The sequence below is a fragment of the Aedes albopictus genome, chromosome 3 (assembly GCF_035046485.1).
Source record: "Aedes albopictus strain Foshan chromosome 3, AalbF5, whole genome shotgun sequence".
In the NCBI taxonomy this organism is placed as follows: domain Eukaryota; kingdom Metazoa; phylum Arthropoda; class Insecta; order Diptera; family Culicidae; genus Aedes; species Aedes albopictus.
In genome coordinates this window covers 2,298,627-2,315,425 of record NC_085138.1, presented here as the reverse complement: position 1 = coordinate 2,315,425, position 16,799 = coordinate 2,298,627, and the positions used below count along the sequence as shown (strand labels likewise).

At 41.8% G+C, this 16,799-nt stretch overlaps 1 protein-coding gene across 1 annotated transcript in view; it reads left to right on the top strand.

The window, feature by feature from the left end:
- Nucleotides 1-16,517, top strand: part of LOC109411232 (homeobox protein unc-42) — a 164,419-nt gene extending 147,902 nt beyond the window's left edge. The window contains exons 4-6 of the mRNA XM_019684743.3: nucleotides 8,017-8,193; nucleotides 11,480-11,585; nucleotides 15,105-16,517. Coding sequence (XP_019540288.1) covers nucleotides 8,017-8,193; nucleotides 11,480-11,585; nucleotides 15,105-15,211 — 390 coding nt within the window. The 3' untranslated portion in view covers nucleotides 15,212-16,517. The remainder of the gene's footprint in view (nucleotides 1-8,016; nucleotides 8,194-11,479; nucleotides 11,586-15,104) is intronic.
- The last annotated feature ends 282 nt before the right edge of the window (nucleotides 16,518-16,799 follow it).

The window sequence follows — 16,799 nt, the reverse complement described above, 5'->3', positions numbered from 1 at the left end:
TCGGCTCTGGGCTGTGGTGTTCGACACGCTCTCTGTATATGACCCAGGCGGCCACAGTTTCTGCAGACTTTGTCGGCTGCAAAGCACTTGTCCGAACGGTGGAACACGCTGTCGCATCTCCAACATCTGATACCATGTGCCTCTGTCACTCGGCCACCTGCCCGGTGATACTCCGTTCCTCGCCGCGTGTACTGTGTTCCCGCTTGTCCGTTGTTGTTACGAAACCCCACACTTCTGGAGTGCCGCTCATGTACTTGATTCCCAGGATCTGATTTCGATGGCATATCCGCTCGAATAGGTGCGAGAACTGCTTCCGGTGGTTTGTAACTCTTGCGAACGTAGTACTCCTCATTAATCCGTATTGCCTCCAGCTCCCTAACCTTGTCAACCAAGTCGGTGTACGTTCCTTTTCGGCTTAACATCTTTAGGGCAGCCGATCGCACTTCTTTATGCGAAGCATGTTCGGCAACAGTCCCAACTACCTCCTCAAACTCTTTCCCTTCGCCAAAACTGCAAAGACGAGCAGTCGCGGCCACTCTTGACACGAACGCAAGATCCGATTCTCCTTCCTTCTGTACCATCAGAGCTAATTTGCGTCGCTGGAGCATTATATCTGAGCCCGACGCAAAATATGCTTTCAGTCGGTGCATAGCGTTTGCAAACGGGTGCGTCTCAGCTGGAGGAGCGTCGTTCGTCGATTTGGAATTCCGGAAAACTTCCAGAAGTCGAGAACCAGCCTTTACTTTGAAAATAGTGAAACGAGTCTGTTCGTCTGTAACACCGGCCAGATTCATGGAATCGATCAGCAAATCTTTCCAGGATTCGAAAGTCTGCCGATGGATTTCGTCGCCTTCTTCGTGAGGTTTGCATTCTGGAATGCTGATGGAGGACATCGACAAATGGTTGACTGACGATAAGAACCGGGACTCCTCATTGCTCCGATTTAGGCTGTGAACCGTTTCGCTTGTTCGTATAACTTTTAGTTAAAATTTGACACTTCGAAAGTTATTTTGCGTCCGGTTAAAAATAACCCTACTGCCGAGCAGGGTTAATCTTGACAGTTCAATAGTTATTTTTTGTTCGGAATGATTTGGCTGCGTACTGTAATTTGTTCCAAATAACTACTCTTCTGTTAAATTTCAAATGGGTCGCCGTCGTGGTTATTTTTTAACTTTTCGATGGCAAATAACTATCGAAGTGTCAAATTTTAACTAAAAGTTAAACGAACAAGCGAAATGGTTCACAGCTTTAGAACGTTTTGACGAGTACTCGATGGTCTCTGCCCTCCTTCGAATTCTAATTCACTGCCACTCGTCGACTGTTGCGATGTTGTCTGCAGTTTTTCAACCGTTGTTTTGAGCATCCGCATATCATCTCTGGTCTTTCTTAGCTCTTCCATCATCAATGCACTTCGCGTACGCTCTTCGACTAATTCCTTCTCTAAGCTCTTTTCTCTCCTGCTTTTTTGTTGGACGTCGTTTCCCGGTGCTGACTTATTTTTCTTCTTGGCGCCGATGCTGTAAGAAATTGAAAGTTTTTTTGATAACGAGACTAAAATAGCAAGCCGGTAAATTTCTTGTGAACATTCTCTCTGCTAACCGTTTATGAAACATACCGAATATTAGTTTAACCATGAAAGAGCAATATTCCATATAGGCTCGGTGTACCAGTTATGGCTATATCTCTCTCTCTCTTCCTCTTCTTGGCGTAACGTCCTCACTGGGACAAAGCCTGCTTCTCAGCTTAGTGTTCAATGAGCACTTCCACAGTTTTTAACTGAGAGCTTCCTCTGCCAATGACCATTTTGCATGTGTATATCGTGTGGCAGGCACGAAGATACTCTATGCCCAAGGAAGTCAAGGAAATTTCCTTTTACGAAAAGATCCTGGACCGACCGGGAATCGAACCCGTCACCCTCAGCATGGTCATGCTGAATACCCGTGAGTTTACCGCCTCGGCTATATGGGCCCTCTATATATGGCTATATATAGTACCTCAAATTGGCCATACTTGATTTTGAACATTTAACAATGCAAATCAACATGAAAAATTGTGTGAACAAAAGGTCCTGTTCACATAACATGGAACTCATTTAAACTTCAACATTTGCTCAAATTATAGTGAAAATAAATCATTTTTCTTAAAAATTTCGGCTGTCTTGCATCCTTTTTCGCCATAGTGTACCAGTTATGGCTCCGTTTCTATAGTTTTCCTTTAAAGTACGGAAACTAAGCTATCATTTGACATATTGTTGACATTCATAGGTCGTTTTATTTTTGTAAAAATAGTTTTCCTTAGGTAGTGCCATAACAGGTACAGGTACCCTGTTCAAATTTTCTTATATGTATAATAACGTGATGCTTAAAGCGTAAAGGTCGTTAATAGATATTGCAGTTTTTTTTTGCTGGATGAATCCGAACTAGTTCTTAGCCTCAAACAGACATGACGACGTTTTAAAGTTTTCTTCAAGTGCATTGTAAACAATGAGAGTATATTACAGGTGAGGAAGAAGAAGAGATGGCTATGTATTAGTAAGGAAAGGAAAATGTAAACACAAATATTTGACACGCGTTCTTATCAGAGCTGGCTTTGCTTGTAGTAGTGACATGTTTTGCACCAGACACGGATCTCACGCACACGAAGTATCTTCTTCCCCACCTCTATTAGACTCTCATTGCATTGTAAACAAATGGCGCATAACTCGATTCGTATCCTCACGCACAAATCTAAACATAGTCTTCTCGATTCGCGTCCTCTCGCACGAATCCAAACATTTCTTTCTCCATTCGCGTGCTCTCGCACGAATTTAAACAATATTTCTCTGATTCGCGTCCTCTCGCACGAACCCAAACATTATATAACTGATTCGCGTCCTCTCGCACGAATCGAAACACAATCCCTGTGATTCGCGTCCTCTCGCACGAACCCAAACATTATTTAACTGATTCGCGTCCTCTCGCTTTGATCCGTCCTCCGTTTTTGATGGCACCCTCACTAACAATCACCACTACACACACACACACACTCATCAATCGCAGCTTTTCATTAGCAAAAATAATATGGCCGCCAAACTGTATCCGATGCCCCTCCACCCGTCATTGTGCTTTCTTTAAAATGCCTTTTAAAATTTTATTGCACCTCGGTGCAACGCCCACATCCAACGAAAATAAATAAAAATGCCATTTGAGTCACTATTAGCCTGCAAGTGATTTTTGATAAACCAGAAACACCTTCTTGGGAAACACGGCCTTTTTATAGGGGGATAATCAAAATGGCCACCTCCTGCCTCCGAGTATGCACTTGGCCGCAAAAATCCTTACTATAATGATTGCTGCACTTTCTCAACACCAATTATTTCTTTAATACGTACCGGCCGCTGGGAGCCGCTGCGCCATTGTCGTATCCATCGGTTCCGTTGGGTCTGCGCGCTCCGGATGGTCCGCCGTCACCGACAACGCCGCTTTTGCACGCTTTCCGCAACATTTTCTTCTTGTGCCGTCCGACGAATTCACAACCAGGCAATCGTTCCGTCTGCTGTCGCCAACGTATCTCCAATCACTGACTCTAACCTATATCCAGCATTCTCACTTCCCATCCGAAAGTATATAACACTCATACACATAAACCACGAAGTTTAGTTCGACGTCGCCTTTCCCTCACCCGCAATGAATCTACACACGCATGCAAACGAGCGAGTAGGTACAACACCACCCCTGACTCTCGTGCAGTCATCTATCACACACACACGGGCACACACGATGTTGTCTCGATCGGTTATTTCATCCGCAACTCAGAAAACCACGGCCTGCTTCGGTTGCGCCGCTATGCTGTTGTATACCTACTTACCGTTATGCGTGGTTGGCTGCCGTCGGCCTCTGCGAACAGTAACTAGGGATGTCTAAGGCTGTGACCATAGTGGGTAAGGTGAGATGCGATCGGATGCGATAAGTTATGAGATGAGAAGAGGGATGTTTGATAGGCCATAGTGCATGAGGTTTTCAATGAGGGTGCGCATGTTGTTTTCACATCCTTTTTCGCCTATTTCGTGCGCATCAACGACTCGCGTGATTTGATCGATGAAGTCGCTTGTATGTTAAAGCGCTTCTTTGGATGTGGGTAGTGAAATGATCGTTTCATCTATAAGAGCGGAAAGGTAAAATGCACCCGCTTTATGTTTTGCGCGGGCCGTTTTTCTTGCTATAATTTATTCAGTTTTGATCCTGTTGCAATAGCAAAAACCTATCAGTTAAAAAAAATCTGGTGTAACTGTACAAGATTGAGATTATTGAATTAATTATTTGAGAAAAGAATGTATAACAACGAATTATATCCGCATGAGCGATGTCTTTATGTATACACATATTTTTACTTTCCGAACTGGGCTATCTGAGTGTTGATTTCAATTTAAATCAATATGAGACTGTTATACTGATTTTCGGCATTAAAGCATTACTTGATTGTGCTGACCTCGGCAAAAAGAAACAAAAATTCGACAAGTATGTATTATTAAGGGTATAGATTTTTTTTATTACAAAATTTTCGGCGATATCTACGAGAAAAGATGTCTCTAATAAGTACACAATATTCATCATAAGGACTGTATCGTTAATTATGAGTACACCTTTGAGGCCCTGTATTAAAAAGACTAAATCTTATTTTGACAACTGCTGTGTGTTTATGTGTTGCTAGCGTTGTAAACAAAAGATAACCTTCATTAAAAGTTAAAGTTTTTCCTCAAGTGGAGCAACGCGAGTGTTTACGGATGAGAAGCGAAAATCGATTGTGACCAGGTACTGCTATGAAAAATTATTATCGCTAAGAAAATTAGCAAAAGTTGGAGGTGTTAGCGTTTTTTCTGTCCAAACTGCTGTCAAACGATTCGGTATGCATAACACACTGATAGACTCACCCGAACGCGACAGAAAACCAGGTGCGTCCATTTGGACAGCAAAATTTGCAAAATCTTCAAAAGAAAAAAGGAGGTATTCATCATAGATTGCGCAAAAAAGTGTGGAACGACTATTGGTATGGTTCAGCGCGCCAAGGAGCGTAATTCCCTGAAGACTTATCTAAAACAGAAATGTCCAAAAACAGTCAAATTCTGGCGGATTATGTAAAAACTCGGGCTCGGAAACTGTACGGCGATGTTTTGAGCAAAAATTACATGTGCATAATCATGGATGATGAAACGTATGTCATATTGGACAAGGCACTTCAGGGGCACAGTTTTTCACTGTGAAGCGTGGCACTGATGTTCCGAATTCGGAGAAATCGATTTTTTGAAAAAAAGTTGGGAAAATGTATTAGTTTGGCAAGCAATTTGTCAAAGTGGTGTGAAATCGTCACCTTTCTTCGCCGTCCCAAGTATGAACGTCGAAATATACCGGAAGGAATGCCTCCAGAAACCGATTCTGCCACTCATCTGAAAGCACAAAGGTCCTACATTATTTTGATCGGATTTGGCATCCTGCCACTATGCACGTGATACCTTTGGCTGGTATGAAGAAAACAATGTCCAATTTGTGGAAAAGGCAATGAACCCTTCAAATTGCCCGCAAATTAGGCACATTTAAAAAAAAAAAAGACACTACACCGTCTTCAGCCAGAGGCTGCACAGACTGAACATTACATACACGAGACAACGGACAACACACATAACACCCAGTGGTCCAATGGAGAATTTTCCGTTTGACTAAAAGTTTTCCGCGACTGGAGCGGGAATCGAACCCGCACTCCGTGGCTTACGAAACGCCTAGACGACTGACGCCGCTAACCGAACGGCCACGAAGCCCACATTAAGAAGTATTTGGCTTTGATGAAAGGGAAACTACGGCAAAAGGATAGAGGAGCAGAGGACGTCATCAAATTCATGAAAAACTGGGCCAACCCAAGCAAAACCATCGACGGAACGGTTTTCCAAAAGCTTATGAAGAACACCAAGAAGAAGGTGCGAGAGCTGGCAAGATCCACGAACAATTAAAAATAAAATGATACCATGGGCTTTTCTGATGGTCAATAAACAATGTAATTGAATTTAATTTACAAATCAAATAAAACATTTTCAGATATAGCAATTTTCAGGTGTACTCATAATTAACGATACAGTCCTTATATTAGATAAAAGAGTATCAATCGAAATTGATGTAACACTCTTTTCGTTAAGGGATCTAGTTTTGCCTGACAAAGAAAAAAGCAGAACTTTTCAATCAGAATCCTTTTAGCAATTAAGTTGAATACCATAAAACCTTAAACTTTCTAATTTGCACATGAATAACATGCACTGAACAAACGATCATATCAAACATTGATCACTTGATTCAAATCCCGAATAGAGAAAATAATTATTTTTCTTATACACATATAATAACAAAATTATGCTGTAAAAAAAACTTAAACGATTTGATGGAATACTATTTCATATGCAAGGAAATATGTTATTTAACATGGTGATCGATGAACAGTATGATAAATTTTTATTACGTCTGGTCCATCAAAATGCATGTCATGTGAAAAAGCATTGAGCTATGTTTAAAAAGCACATATTACGGCATTTTATATTACCTACTAGCATTCCCAACACATTAAATCCGCATTGCTTTACATACACAACGAGCGCAATCATAAAATCCATACCCGACAAGCATTCTCTTGCGTTCTCTTGCGATCACATGCGTCGAAGCAGCTCCATCGCATATCCGCACTTATCGCAACTCATCTACTATGTACGGTTCATGCGTTCTGCATATAGTTTCCACAGAGTGTGCTTCGACGCTTATCCGATCTCTTATCTCTTTGCATCGCACCTCAGCCACTATGTGCTCAACGTAACTTTTTCAGTGTTCGCGTTCTTGTGTTGAGAAAATGAAATGATTTTTGGGGTAATGTAATTCAAACGTGGTTTTTTATTTTTCACATATATTCACTCGTCGCTCTTTGGGGTTTCACTTTTCTCGTCAGATTCCTGAAATATTTAAACATTTGCTTTTTAAATTTATTTACTCCGGTCCTATATACTACAAGTAGGTCGGCTCCAGAGGCACGTTCTCCTCCATTTGGGAAATTTGGGCCATGCCAATTTGCGCTGCTGTAGATACTTGTTATGATAAAGTTAACTGCGCTGCTGCACAAGTTCACAAAACTAGGTGTCGACAAAGCATTAATAATTCAAGTCAGATTTCACCCGCGTTGTACTTCATCACAATTGTGGTGATTTGGTAGAGTGTGGGCTCTCACGGCATGCTTCCGGTTCGAATCCGGTGGGAGTCACATTTTTTTTTACATTTGCACTTTTAAATAGTTAATTTGTAATGTTCATGAACATTATCTCACAAAGTATGTTTTGCCAAAATAAAAAAAAAATAAACCCTTAGCACAACAATTTACTGAATTGATATTCTATGAACTTGAAAGTTCCGACAGTATCTTAAGTAGCTTTCTAGCTGCTTAAGAGGATAAGAATAAGCCTTGCCCGAACTGGTGTGCGAAGTTTCAGCAAGGCTCTTTATTAACATCTTAAGCAGCCAGAAAGTTCCATTCGGTACTTTATCTGAACTTAGCGGAACTTGAAAGTACATTTCGTCATGGGAAGCGGAACTTCTGGTAAGTTGGGTTATTATTAACTGAGAGTTTTTTTCACTCATTGATCATTTTTACATTCACATATCTGTGGAAGACACTCAGGTATACTCAACAAAGACAGTTACGAAAATTGTGGTTACGAAAAGATTCAGAACAGACCGAGAATCGAATCCAGACATAATCAGCATTGTCCTATTGAACCTCCGTGCGTTTGCCACTCCGGCTAGATGGACCCAACCACTTAAAATCATATTAAAGCTCCATCATCCCATCGATCAATGCGAACAGGGACGACTTTAAAAATACGCCATCAAAACCGCCATAGAAAGTAATTTCACGGTTAATTTGTTATTTTTTTCTCTTCCCCACCAGGGACACAACTCCAACCCGGTTTTTCTCACCCAGTTCTCTCTCCTATCTCTGTATTCTATTTCACAGGTCTGGTTTCAGAACCGGCGGGCCAAATATCGCAAGCAAGAAAAGCAATTACAGAAAGCGCTCGCCCCCTCGGTGATACCGTCGTGCAATGGCATGATGCGAAACATACAAGGCTACAGCGTGTCCCGAGGTTATCAACCGTATCCCCATCCAAACTCAATCAATCGATATCCGCAGGTGAGAATCAGTTTATGGTCGTCTCCCCCCAGTCCCTCTCCCCTCCCGCTTTTCAGCAATTGATTCATCACAACGACACTGCTTGTAGTCGCGCATATCTGTCCCATATGCTGAAATGGATGCTGCAAAATACAAAATCCTCAAAATTGATTTGATTGAAATCCAATAATTTTTAGAAATTCCCCAACAACCCAGTAATGAACATTTTAGTACATAAACTATTAGCAATGATCATCATCATTCTAAATAGACCTAAATTGTTTACAATACGTTTCACTAATAACAAAAAACCCAAATTGATCCACCTAGTGGTGATAGTGCCTTTCTCGTCAAACATGTTCTTACAATCTTTCCGGCAACATAAGTCAAAGTGTTTCTTAATCCGAATATTTTTATAGAAAAGCAAACATTTTATCAAATACATCTTTGAATTGACTTAAAACTTATTGATTGCACATAGTCCGACGTTATGTTCAACGTATAAGCAGGGCTGAAAAATATCAGACTTCTCAGTTGACTGCTTGTGCACTTTGTTGAGCACCTTCACTAACACTGGAGGCTGATCAATATCAAGACGATACTAACAAGCTAAGCTATAACTCTTTACACAATTACAGATCACAATTTTTTTTTCTGAATATTTGAGCTATATCTTATTGACCGAAAACAAGAGCGATAGGGGGTATCCACAAGAGGTATGTGGGTTTAATTTGTAAGATTTTGTTCTCTTACACATATTTATCGCTTGCATTGATTTTATTTACTTTCGTAGTTCCGGCGAAGCACCAAACGCTGTTTGTGCAACCCTACCGATAGTCTGTAATGTGGTGTGAGCTTATTTTCTAGTTAACCGTTCCTCGGGTTATTCAAAAGCCGTGATGTAATATGTTGCATGGTACATTTGGTTACTTTCGATGCGGTACCGGAACAGATTCCGGAGCACACCAGGTCTCCCAAATATAGTCTGAGACTATTTCATTGCTAACGTTCATTTGGTTACCCAAAAAAAAACACGGTTTGATTTATCTCATGCATGGGTGGGTATAGATCACTTTTACATTTGACCACTTCCAGTGGGACACCCAGAACTGGTTTCGGGACACTACCGGTTGTCTAAAATATGGTCTAAGGCTATGTTCTTATGAATCGATCATCGTGTATTCAAAAAAGCTGCTATTTGATGTACTGTCAAACACTTATTTGTGCATTTCGCCAGTTCCGGCGTGACACTCGAAAGTGGTGGTCTTAAAGTGGCCTGAGCCTTTCTTGCTGACCGTTCTGCGCGTCATCGAAAAAGCCGATATTTAATGCGCTGTGTGCATGCGTTTGGTTCCGTTCTACATTTGACCACTTCCGACGAAGCACCTGGAACCGGTTTCGGCACAGTATTGGTTTTCCAAAGTGTGGTCTATTATTGTTTCTCTTGTTAATCGTTCATCAGGTTACCAAAACAGCTATTTATGGGGTTGGTTCTCCTTTACATTTGACCACTTCCGATGGGGCACCCTTAATCGGTGAGGAATACTACCGGTTGTTCCAAATATGGCCGGAAACTTTTTTTGCCAAATCAAGATACCTAAAAATCCGCGATTCGATTTGTCGCATGGGTTTGGTTCACTTTTTTGTTTGGCCATTTCCGACGGGACACCCGGAACCGGTTCCGGATCACTACCGGTTCAGATACATATGGTCTGAGAATATTTTCCTGCTGACTGTTCATCAGGATATCAAAAAAGCCACTATTTGAAATGTCGCATGTATGGGTTTGGTTAAGTTTTAAACTTGGCCACCTCTGGCGGGACATTTGGAACCGGTTCCGGAACACTACTGGTTCCTATATGTTCTGAGAATGCTTTCCTGCTTACTGTTCATCAGGTTATCGAAAAAGCCGCGGTTTGATATGTCGCATGCATGGTTTTAGTTCAATTTTATATTTGGCCACTTCCGGCGGGACACCCGGAACCGGTCCCGGAACACAACTGGTTCAAATATGGTCTGAGAATATTTTCCTGCTTACCTTTCATCAGGATGTCAAAAAAGCCACTATTTGATATGTCGCATTCATGGGTTTGGTTAACTTTTATACTGGGCCACCTCTAGCGGGACATCTGGAACCGGTTCCGGAATACTACCGGTTCCGATAAGGTCTGAGAATGTATTCCTTCTTACTGTTCATCAGGGTATCGAAAAAGCTGCGGTTTGATATGTCGCATGCATGGGTTTGGTTCACTTTTATATATGGCCACTTTTGGCGGGACACCCGGAACCGGTTCCGGAACACTACTGGTTCAGATATGGTCTGAGACTATTTTCCCGTGGTTTGATGTGTCGCATGCATGTGTTAAGTGCATTTTCATATCTGGCCCCTTCATGTGGTACCGGTCCGGAACACCTAAATGGCCATAACTCCGGAACGGCTGGACCGATCCAAACCATTTTCAATAGGAAACAATGGGACCAGATTCCCCGTCGAATGAACCGTCGGTCATTAAAATCGGTTCTGGTTTACTGCCAAAAAGTGATGTGAGTTTTTTTGTACACACACATACACACATACACACACACATACATACACACACACATACATACACACAGACATCACCTCAATTCGTCGAGCTGAGTTGATTGGTATATGTGACTCGACTCTCCGGGCCTTCTATCGAAAAGTCATTTTTGGAGTGAACATATAGCCTTTCCAGTACACTTAGTGTACGAGAAAGGCAAAACTGTTTTCAAATTCTTCAAAAACGCTTAAAACGTGACTGACAGACAATTTTAAAAGTGCAACCGCTCGCGCGCACAGCCTGCGCTGTGACTCCTATTACATCTTCTCATTCAACTTAATAGTTTACGCCCAAACTATTTTGTGGCAATATAATATATTGAGGCAAATTTCTTCATATGTTGAGCATTTTTTTTTCAATATTGTAAATTGTTTAATAATCCCAATGAATCAGAATGAAAACCGTTAATCCGTTGTCGAAGATAATTTTGCATACAAAAACATTCCATTTTAGTTATATAGAAGATTCAACATCATGAGAACTGCGGAAAATTAGAACAAAAACCATCATTAACACAACTTTGAAAAACTGCACATATGGGACAGATATGCGAACATCAGTCCACCGCACCTAGACGGAATCATATGCGATTGAACGGTGGATTGAACACAGACTGACCCTTCCGTCCAATGTTTCATTTAATGATTACTGATCGATACTTTAAACACTAATCGATACCTAATGATTATTTTCTATTACATTTCTATATCTTCCACCCATAGGATCTCTTCCAGATGAGTGGCTCGTCGTATCCAGGAATGACGCAGCCATTTTCGATGTCGCACAGTTCCGGCATGAGCTCAGTAGGCGTCCGTCAGGATTCTATGGGTAAGCACAAACAAACAAGCACCATGCGTCTCCATCAAAGTAGCCATCAACATCGTCGAGAAAAGAGTAGCTGCATCTGAAGAACTGCACGCTTGCTTTGTGAGCTAGAAGGCACATGGAAACTATTTCCGACCTCCATCATGAAACAATTAATTCAATTAGAGCAAACTTTACCAAACAACGAACGTCTTCCCAGTAGTTTCCCGGCAGTACTTTTCCCTAAAAATGAAGTGGCAATAAGAAAACTTCCTCCTCAACTTTCTATACACCGAGCACGGCGTACACCGAAACGAAAGCGCCAAGTGCATCCTTTTCCCCTGGCGAAAAATAGGTACGGAATGCTGCATGCATCTGTCGCCGCTCCTGTAGGATTCTCGTCGATTTGTTTGCTTCCGTTCGTGTTTCCTTCAAAAGAGATTGCTGACGACCTGAATTCCGGCGCCAGTCAGGTGCAAAAACGGGATAAACACCTGCCTGCCTACCTACCTGCTACTAGACTTTTCTTCCCTCTCTTTCCCTCTGCCGCGTAAATAAATAAATGTATAACCGAAGGAAATTCGATATTTGCACCCAAAGATATTGCCAAGATTCAAGCCGGGTGCCTTAGCAACGATGCAAGACGCCGCCAACTACGTCGATGTACGGTAACGACGCGACGCTGACAGAGCACCGCTCACTTCGATAAGGTGCTATGCCTGATCGACCGTTATCATCCCCTTCTTCCCTGAGTATAGCGGCTGTTCTCCAAGTCGACGTCGGGGCATGCGTTTTGCTGTGCGGGCGGACAAATATTGCGATACCTTGCTTACCGTACGAGCAAGATTGCGACCGAACGGTGGAAAATCTTCGAAGCACGTCTTGGAGAAAATTGTCATTTCCGTGAGGCGGTAATGTGTAATAAATTGACGGCACGATTCCGTGTTGTTGCGTGCCTAGCAGGTTGGCCGCTGCTTGGCTAGGCGGATATACTTTACTATATTTATTGGTGAAGAATTTTGGAAAAAGTTGCTGTTTTTGGCGAAGTTTCGACAATTCGTTTATTTTTTGGATATATCTCTCTCCATAGGAAGAAATAGATAACATGCTCATTTGACAAACAGAAAGCGACTTAACACATCAGCAAAATGTGCGTCTATCTCATAGCAGCCTATAATACTTCTATAGCTATCCAGCTTTCCACGCTCGCCATAATGGCGGATGCCATAAATTTATTTGACAGTATCTGTGCCCCAGTTGAACTGAAATTATTAAACAATATTCTTAGCAACCCTTGACTACCATGGAAAATGTTTTGTTGGCCGGTAACTACCGAGAAAAATGGCAAGAAATCAAAAAGTGTCCAACATATAAAACTTCTGATTTGTTCTAATTAAACTATTTTCTATTTCAGGTTTTGTAATATAAGAAAGGGGAATAAATGACTGAGTTAAATCTTCATTCTTTCTACCTTGATTCCGATCGACCTCTAAGGATTCCACTTCAATAATTGAGTTAACCCAGATCCTGATTGGTGACCCCGGAGTAGTTGGGCGGTCCTAGACGTGGACTGGCCTTCCCGGGTGGGTTCTCAAGACTTTCTACCTCCCGGGTCCCAGGACGTGTTAGTAGGGAAAAGCTTCAGATGTAGGAGTCCTAATAACAAATATTATTGTTCTTCTCAGCGGCGAGCGGTGATGGTGTGCGGCAGTGCACCACAGGCTAATGTAGAGGAGGGTGTCGACGAATGGGCCGGAAACACCGATAGGCACCGGTTTTGAACCAGTGTTGAATGTGGGAGTCTGTAGAGGAGTGCCGGGCGACATAGTGAGGAATTTCGTGAATAATTTTGAAGTTACGGAAGGAGCATTTTAAAAATCCTCATTTTTGCTGCCTTTAAATAATGGAGTTCTTGTAGCAAATTATTTCCATTTTAAACTACAGCTTTGAATTTAATAATCCCTTATTGTCTCGTGGGAGAATTCTGGCGCTCAATTCCTTCAAAGAGAAGAAATGTTCCTTCATTGGTCATCAACAAGACTTATGAAGAAAAATCAAACGACATCTGTCGGAGCTTCCGAAAAACTAAATTGTAATTAACATTAGAGATATCATAAAATTCAAGTGTTTTTTTCCAATACAAAGAATATTTTGACGAAAATCGAAGGGTATCCTACACAGGTTTTCAGAAGAAATCTTGAAATTATAAGTAGATTTTGAAGATAGCGTTGTTGTCTTACGGTAACATTTTGTTTTATTCTGGTACAATGTGAGACGGTAAATTTGTTAAAGATAACAACGTCCAAATGAAATCGGTGGGTGAAAAAGTTTAGTGCCAATTTTTTCTTTTTTTTGGAAAGTGCTGGAGGTTTCCAGCTTAGATCCCCATTACGCTGATAAGTCCCAAAGTGAGACTGGCAGATTAGCGAAGCTCTGCTCCACCAATCCTGCAGGATTTTCAACAAGTTTTCAACCCGGCCTTAGGTCCTACCCCATGCCGACCATATGGCGAGCAGTCAACTAAGCTGGACCCTGGAGCTGCTAGCCATCTCTGTAAACTTCAAGGTGACCCGGGCAGCCCATCAATTACGAAAGCATCGAGCCAAGCTCTTCGGTGGTCCAATACGACTTCTACAGCCATCCGTGTCAGGAAGCAACAGACAAACCATCCAGTGGGCCTACCCGACTGTTACTGTGGACAATCGCCGCCTCGTTGTCACGTCATCACGCAGGCACGCCTTCTCTCCACCTCCGGTAAGACCACCGATCCGTGACGCCTGAAGCCGTCTCGCGGGTCATCGTCAAGCTCTCGTCTACCTGCACGTTCATCATGTGTGGTGATTCGAAACCGGTTCTCCATTGTTTCACCCGGCCCATCCATCTATGCACTCCACTACGGACTCCCACATTCGACACTGGTTCAAAACCGGTGCCAACCGGTGTTTCCGCCCAATTCGTCGACATCCTTCTCTACATTAGCCTATGGTGCACTGCCGCACACCATCACCGCTCGCCGTTGAGAATCTTCAATAATTATTTGTTTTTAGGACTTCCACATCTGAAGCTCTCCCCTAACACGACCTAGGACCCGGGAGCTAGAAGGTCTTGAGAACCTCCCCCGGAAGACCAGTCCACGTCTAGGACCGCCCAACTACTCCGGGGTCAACAACCTGGATTGAAGTGGGATCCTTGGTGGTCGATTGGAATCAAGGTAGAAAAAAAATAGATTTTACTCAGTCATGCATTCGCCTTTCTTAAATTACAAAACCTAAAATAGAAAATAATTTAACTAGAACAATAAATCAGAAATTTTATTTGTTGGACACTTTTTGATTTCTTGCCATTTTTCTCGATAGTTACCGGTCAACAAAACGTTTTCCATGGTAGGCAAGGGTTGCTAAGAATATTGTTTAAAAATTTCAGTTCAACTGGGCACAGATACTGTCAAATTAATTTATGGCATCCGCCATTATGGCGAGCGTGGAAAGCTGGATACATAGTAGTTCTGAAACACTGAAAAAAAAATATATTTTTATTTTGCAGGAATGTCCGCGGAAGACGAATGGTACAACAAGAGCCTGTCAGCCCTGCGAATGAACAGCTCACACCACCCAAACCTGTCGGCCCCGATGCTGCAATACCAGACATAATTAATGTAGGATCAAGCATAACCTTTCCCATGAACTGTTGGAACATCGCATCTTCGGCAGCCATAGAATCGCCCACCAACGTGGGACAGAACGAGTGTTGTTCAAACAGTTTTCCTTGAAAGAAATGCATTGGAGGAAAAGTTCCCATCAGAGTCAAATCTAGTCATCACCGCATTTGATCAAAGCATGCGCTCGTTGCAATTCGCCGCATACTCAGATTGGACAGCATCGCAGCACTGGCAACGCAAAAGCATACAACACATCGTTAAAATTTCATTAGCCTACTCAGTCGCAAACGCTTAATTGAATCGATTCGCACGGTGGCGTTTTAATATACATTTATTCGCTTCGAACACGATCTTTAACGAAAACGTTTGCTCCTATTATGTGTGCTGCTGTTAATCGGCGAGAAGCGGCGTTGACACCCCGCTTTGGTCCTTTTCAGTATTTTTTTAAGTCCGTTCATGAAAAATTCAATAAGAATAAATTAAACACACAAACTTTTTTTTTTGGTTTTTCAATAGTTCGATTAAACATTAACAACGGTAATTTATTCAACCGAACAATGTTGATGCTAATGAAAATTTAAATAACGACCGACTCAGCCACCCATTCCTCTCTAGAACGATGGAAAGGATTTTGCGAGAAAATATCCCGTAGTAGTTTTAGTAAAAAAAAAATCCAGCAACTGTAAATAAAAAGGACTTTGAACCCCATTCAGAGTCGGATTAAATGATTTGCGTGTTTTCCTGCTTTGCTCGAAAACAATCAAACTGGCAAGAAATCAAATATGTAAGGTACCGTAAATTGATAGGCGTTATGGAGAGAATGCACTCATCAAATAATATTGGCAGAGAACACACAAAAAAGCTGCACAACTATCCGCCACGCCGGAGCTGAAAATAAGTTATATATAAACAATGCTAGTCGTATAAGGTAAATTACTAAAGGCAAAGTATATACTAAACAAAAAAAAAGATTACGAAACAATCCCTGAAATGCGCTGAAGACAGTGGTAGACAGAGGAACATCTGAGCATAAACGTAGCTAAATTTATAATTTCAATTGCTCAACCGTTGCGTTGAATACAAAAAAAAAACTTTCACCTGAATAATAAAAAAGAAAAAAGACGCAAAATCTAAATTACTGAATCTAGGTGAAAGTTACTAGTTGATCTATATTATGATACAAGCAACAATTCTAGTCGCGAAACTAACAAAAAAAAACAAACAGAAAGTCAAAACCAGAGCATTGATTGTATGTGTACATATAGACCAAAAATACAATGCATTCAGAACTATTTGAGATGTAAGTTGAACTTTTGGTTTAAGTTTTTTCCCTAGAATAGATGTATCCGAATTCCTCCAGTATTCTTGTCGCCATCGGCTTTTGATGACATCGACGGTGGGGCTCCGCCTTGGTGATCCAGTTGTGAGTTGATACTCCTCATCATATACTCAGATCGCTGATAAGCTCCCTCGCTTTCGCTGAAAAGCTCCCTCTGGCACCAAGCTTCTTCCGTCACCAAGTACCTTCTGCCATCCAGCTCCTAAATACGTCCAACGAACAGCCAGCATTGCACCGCCTC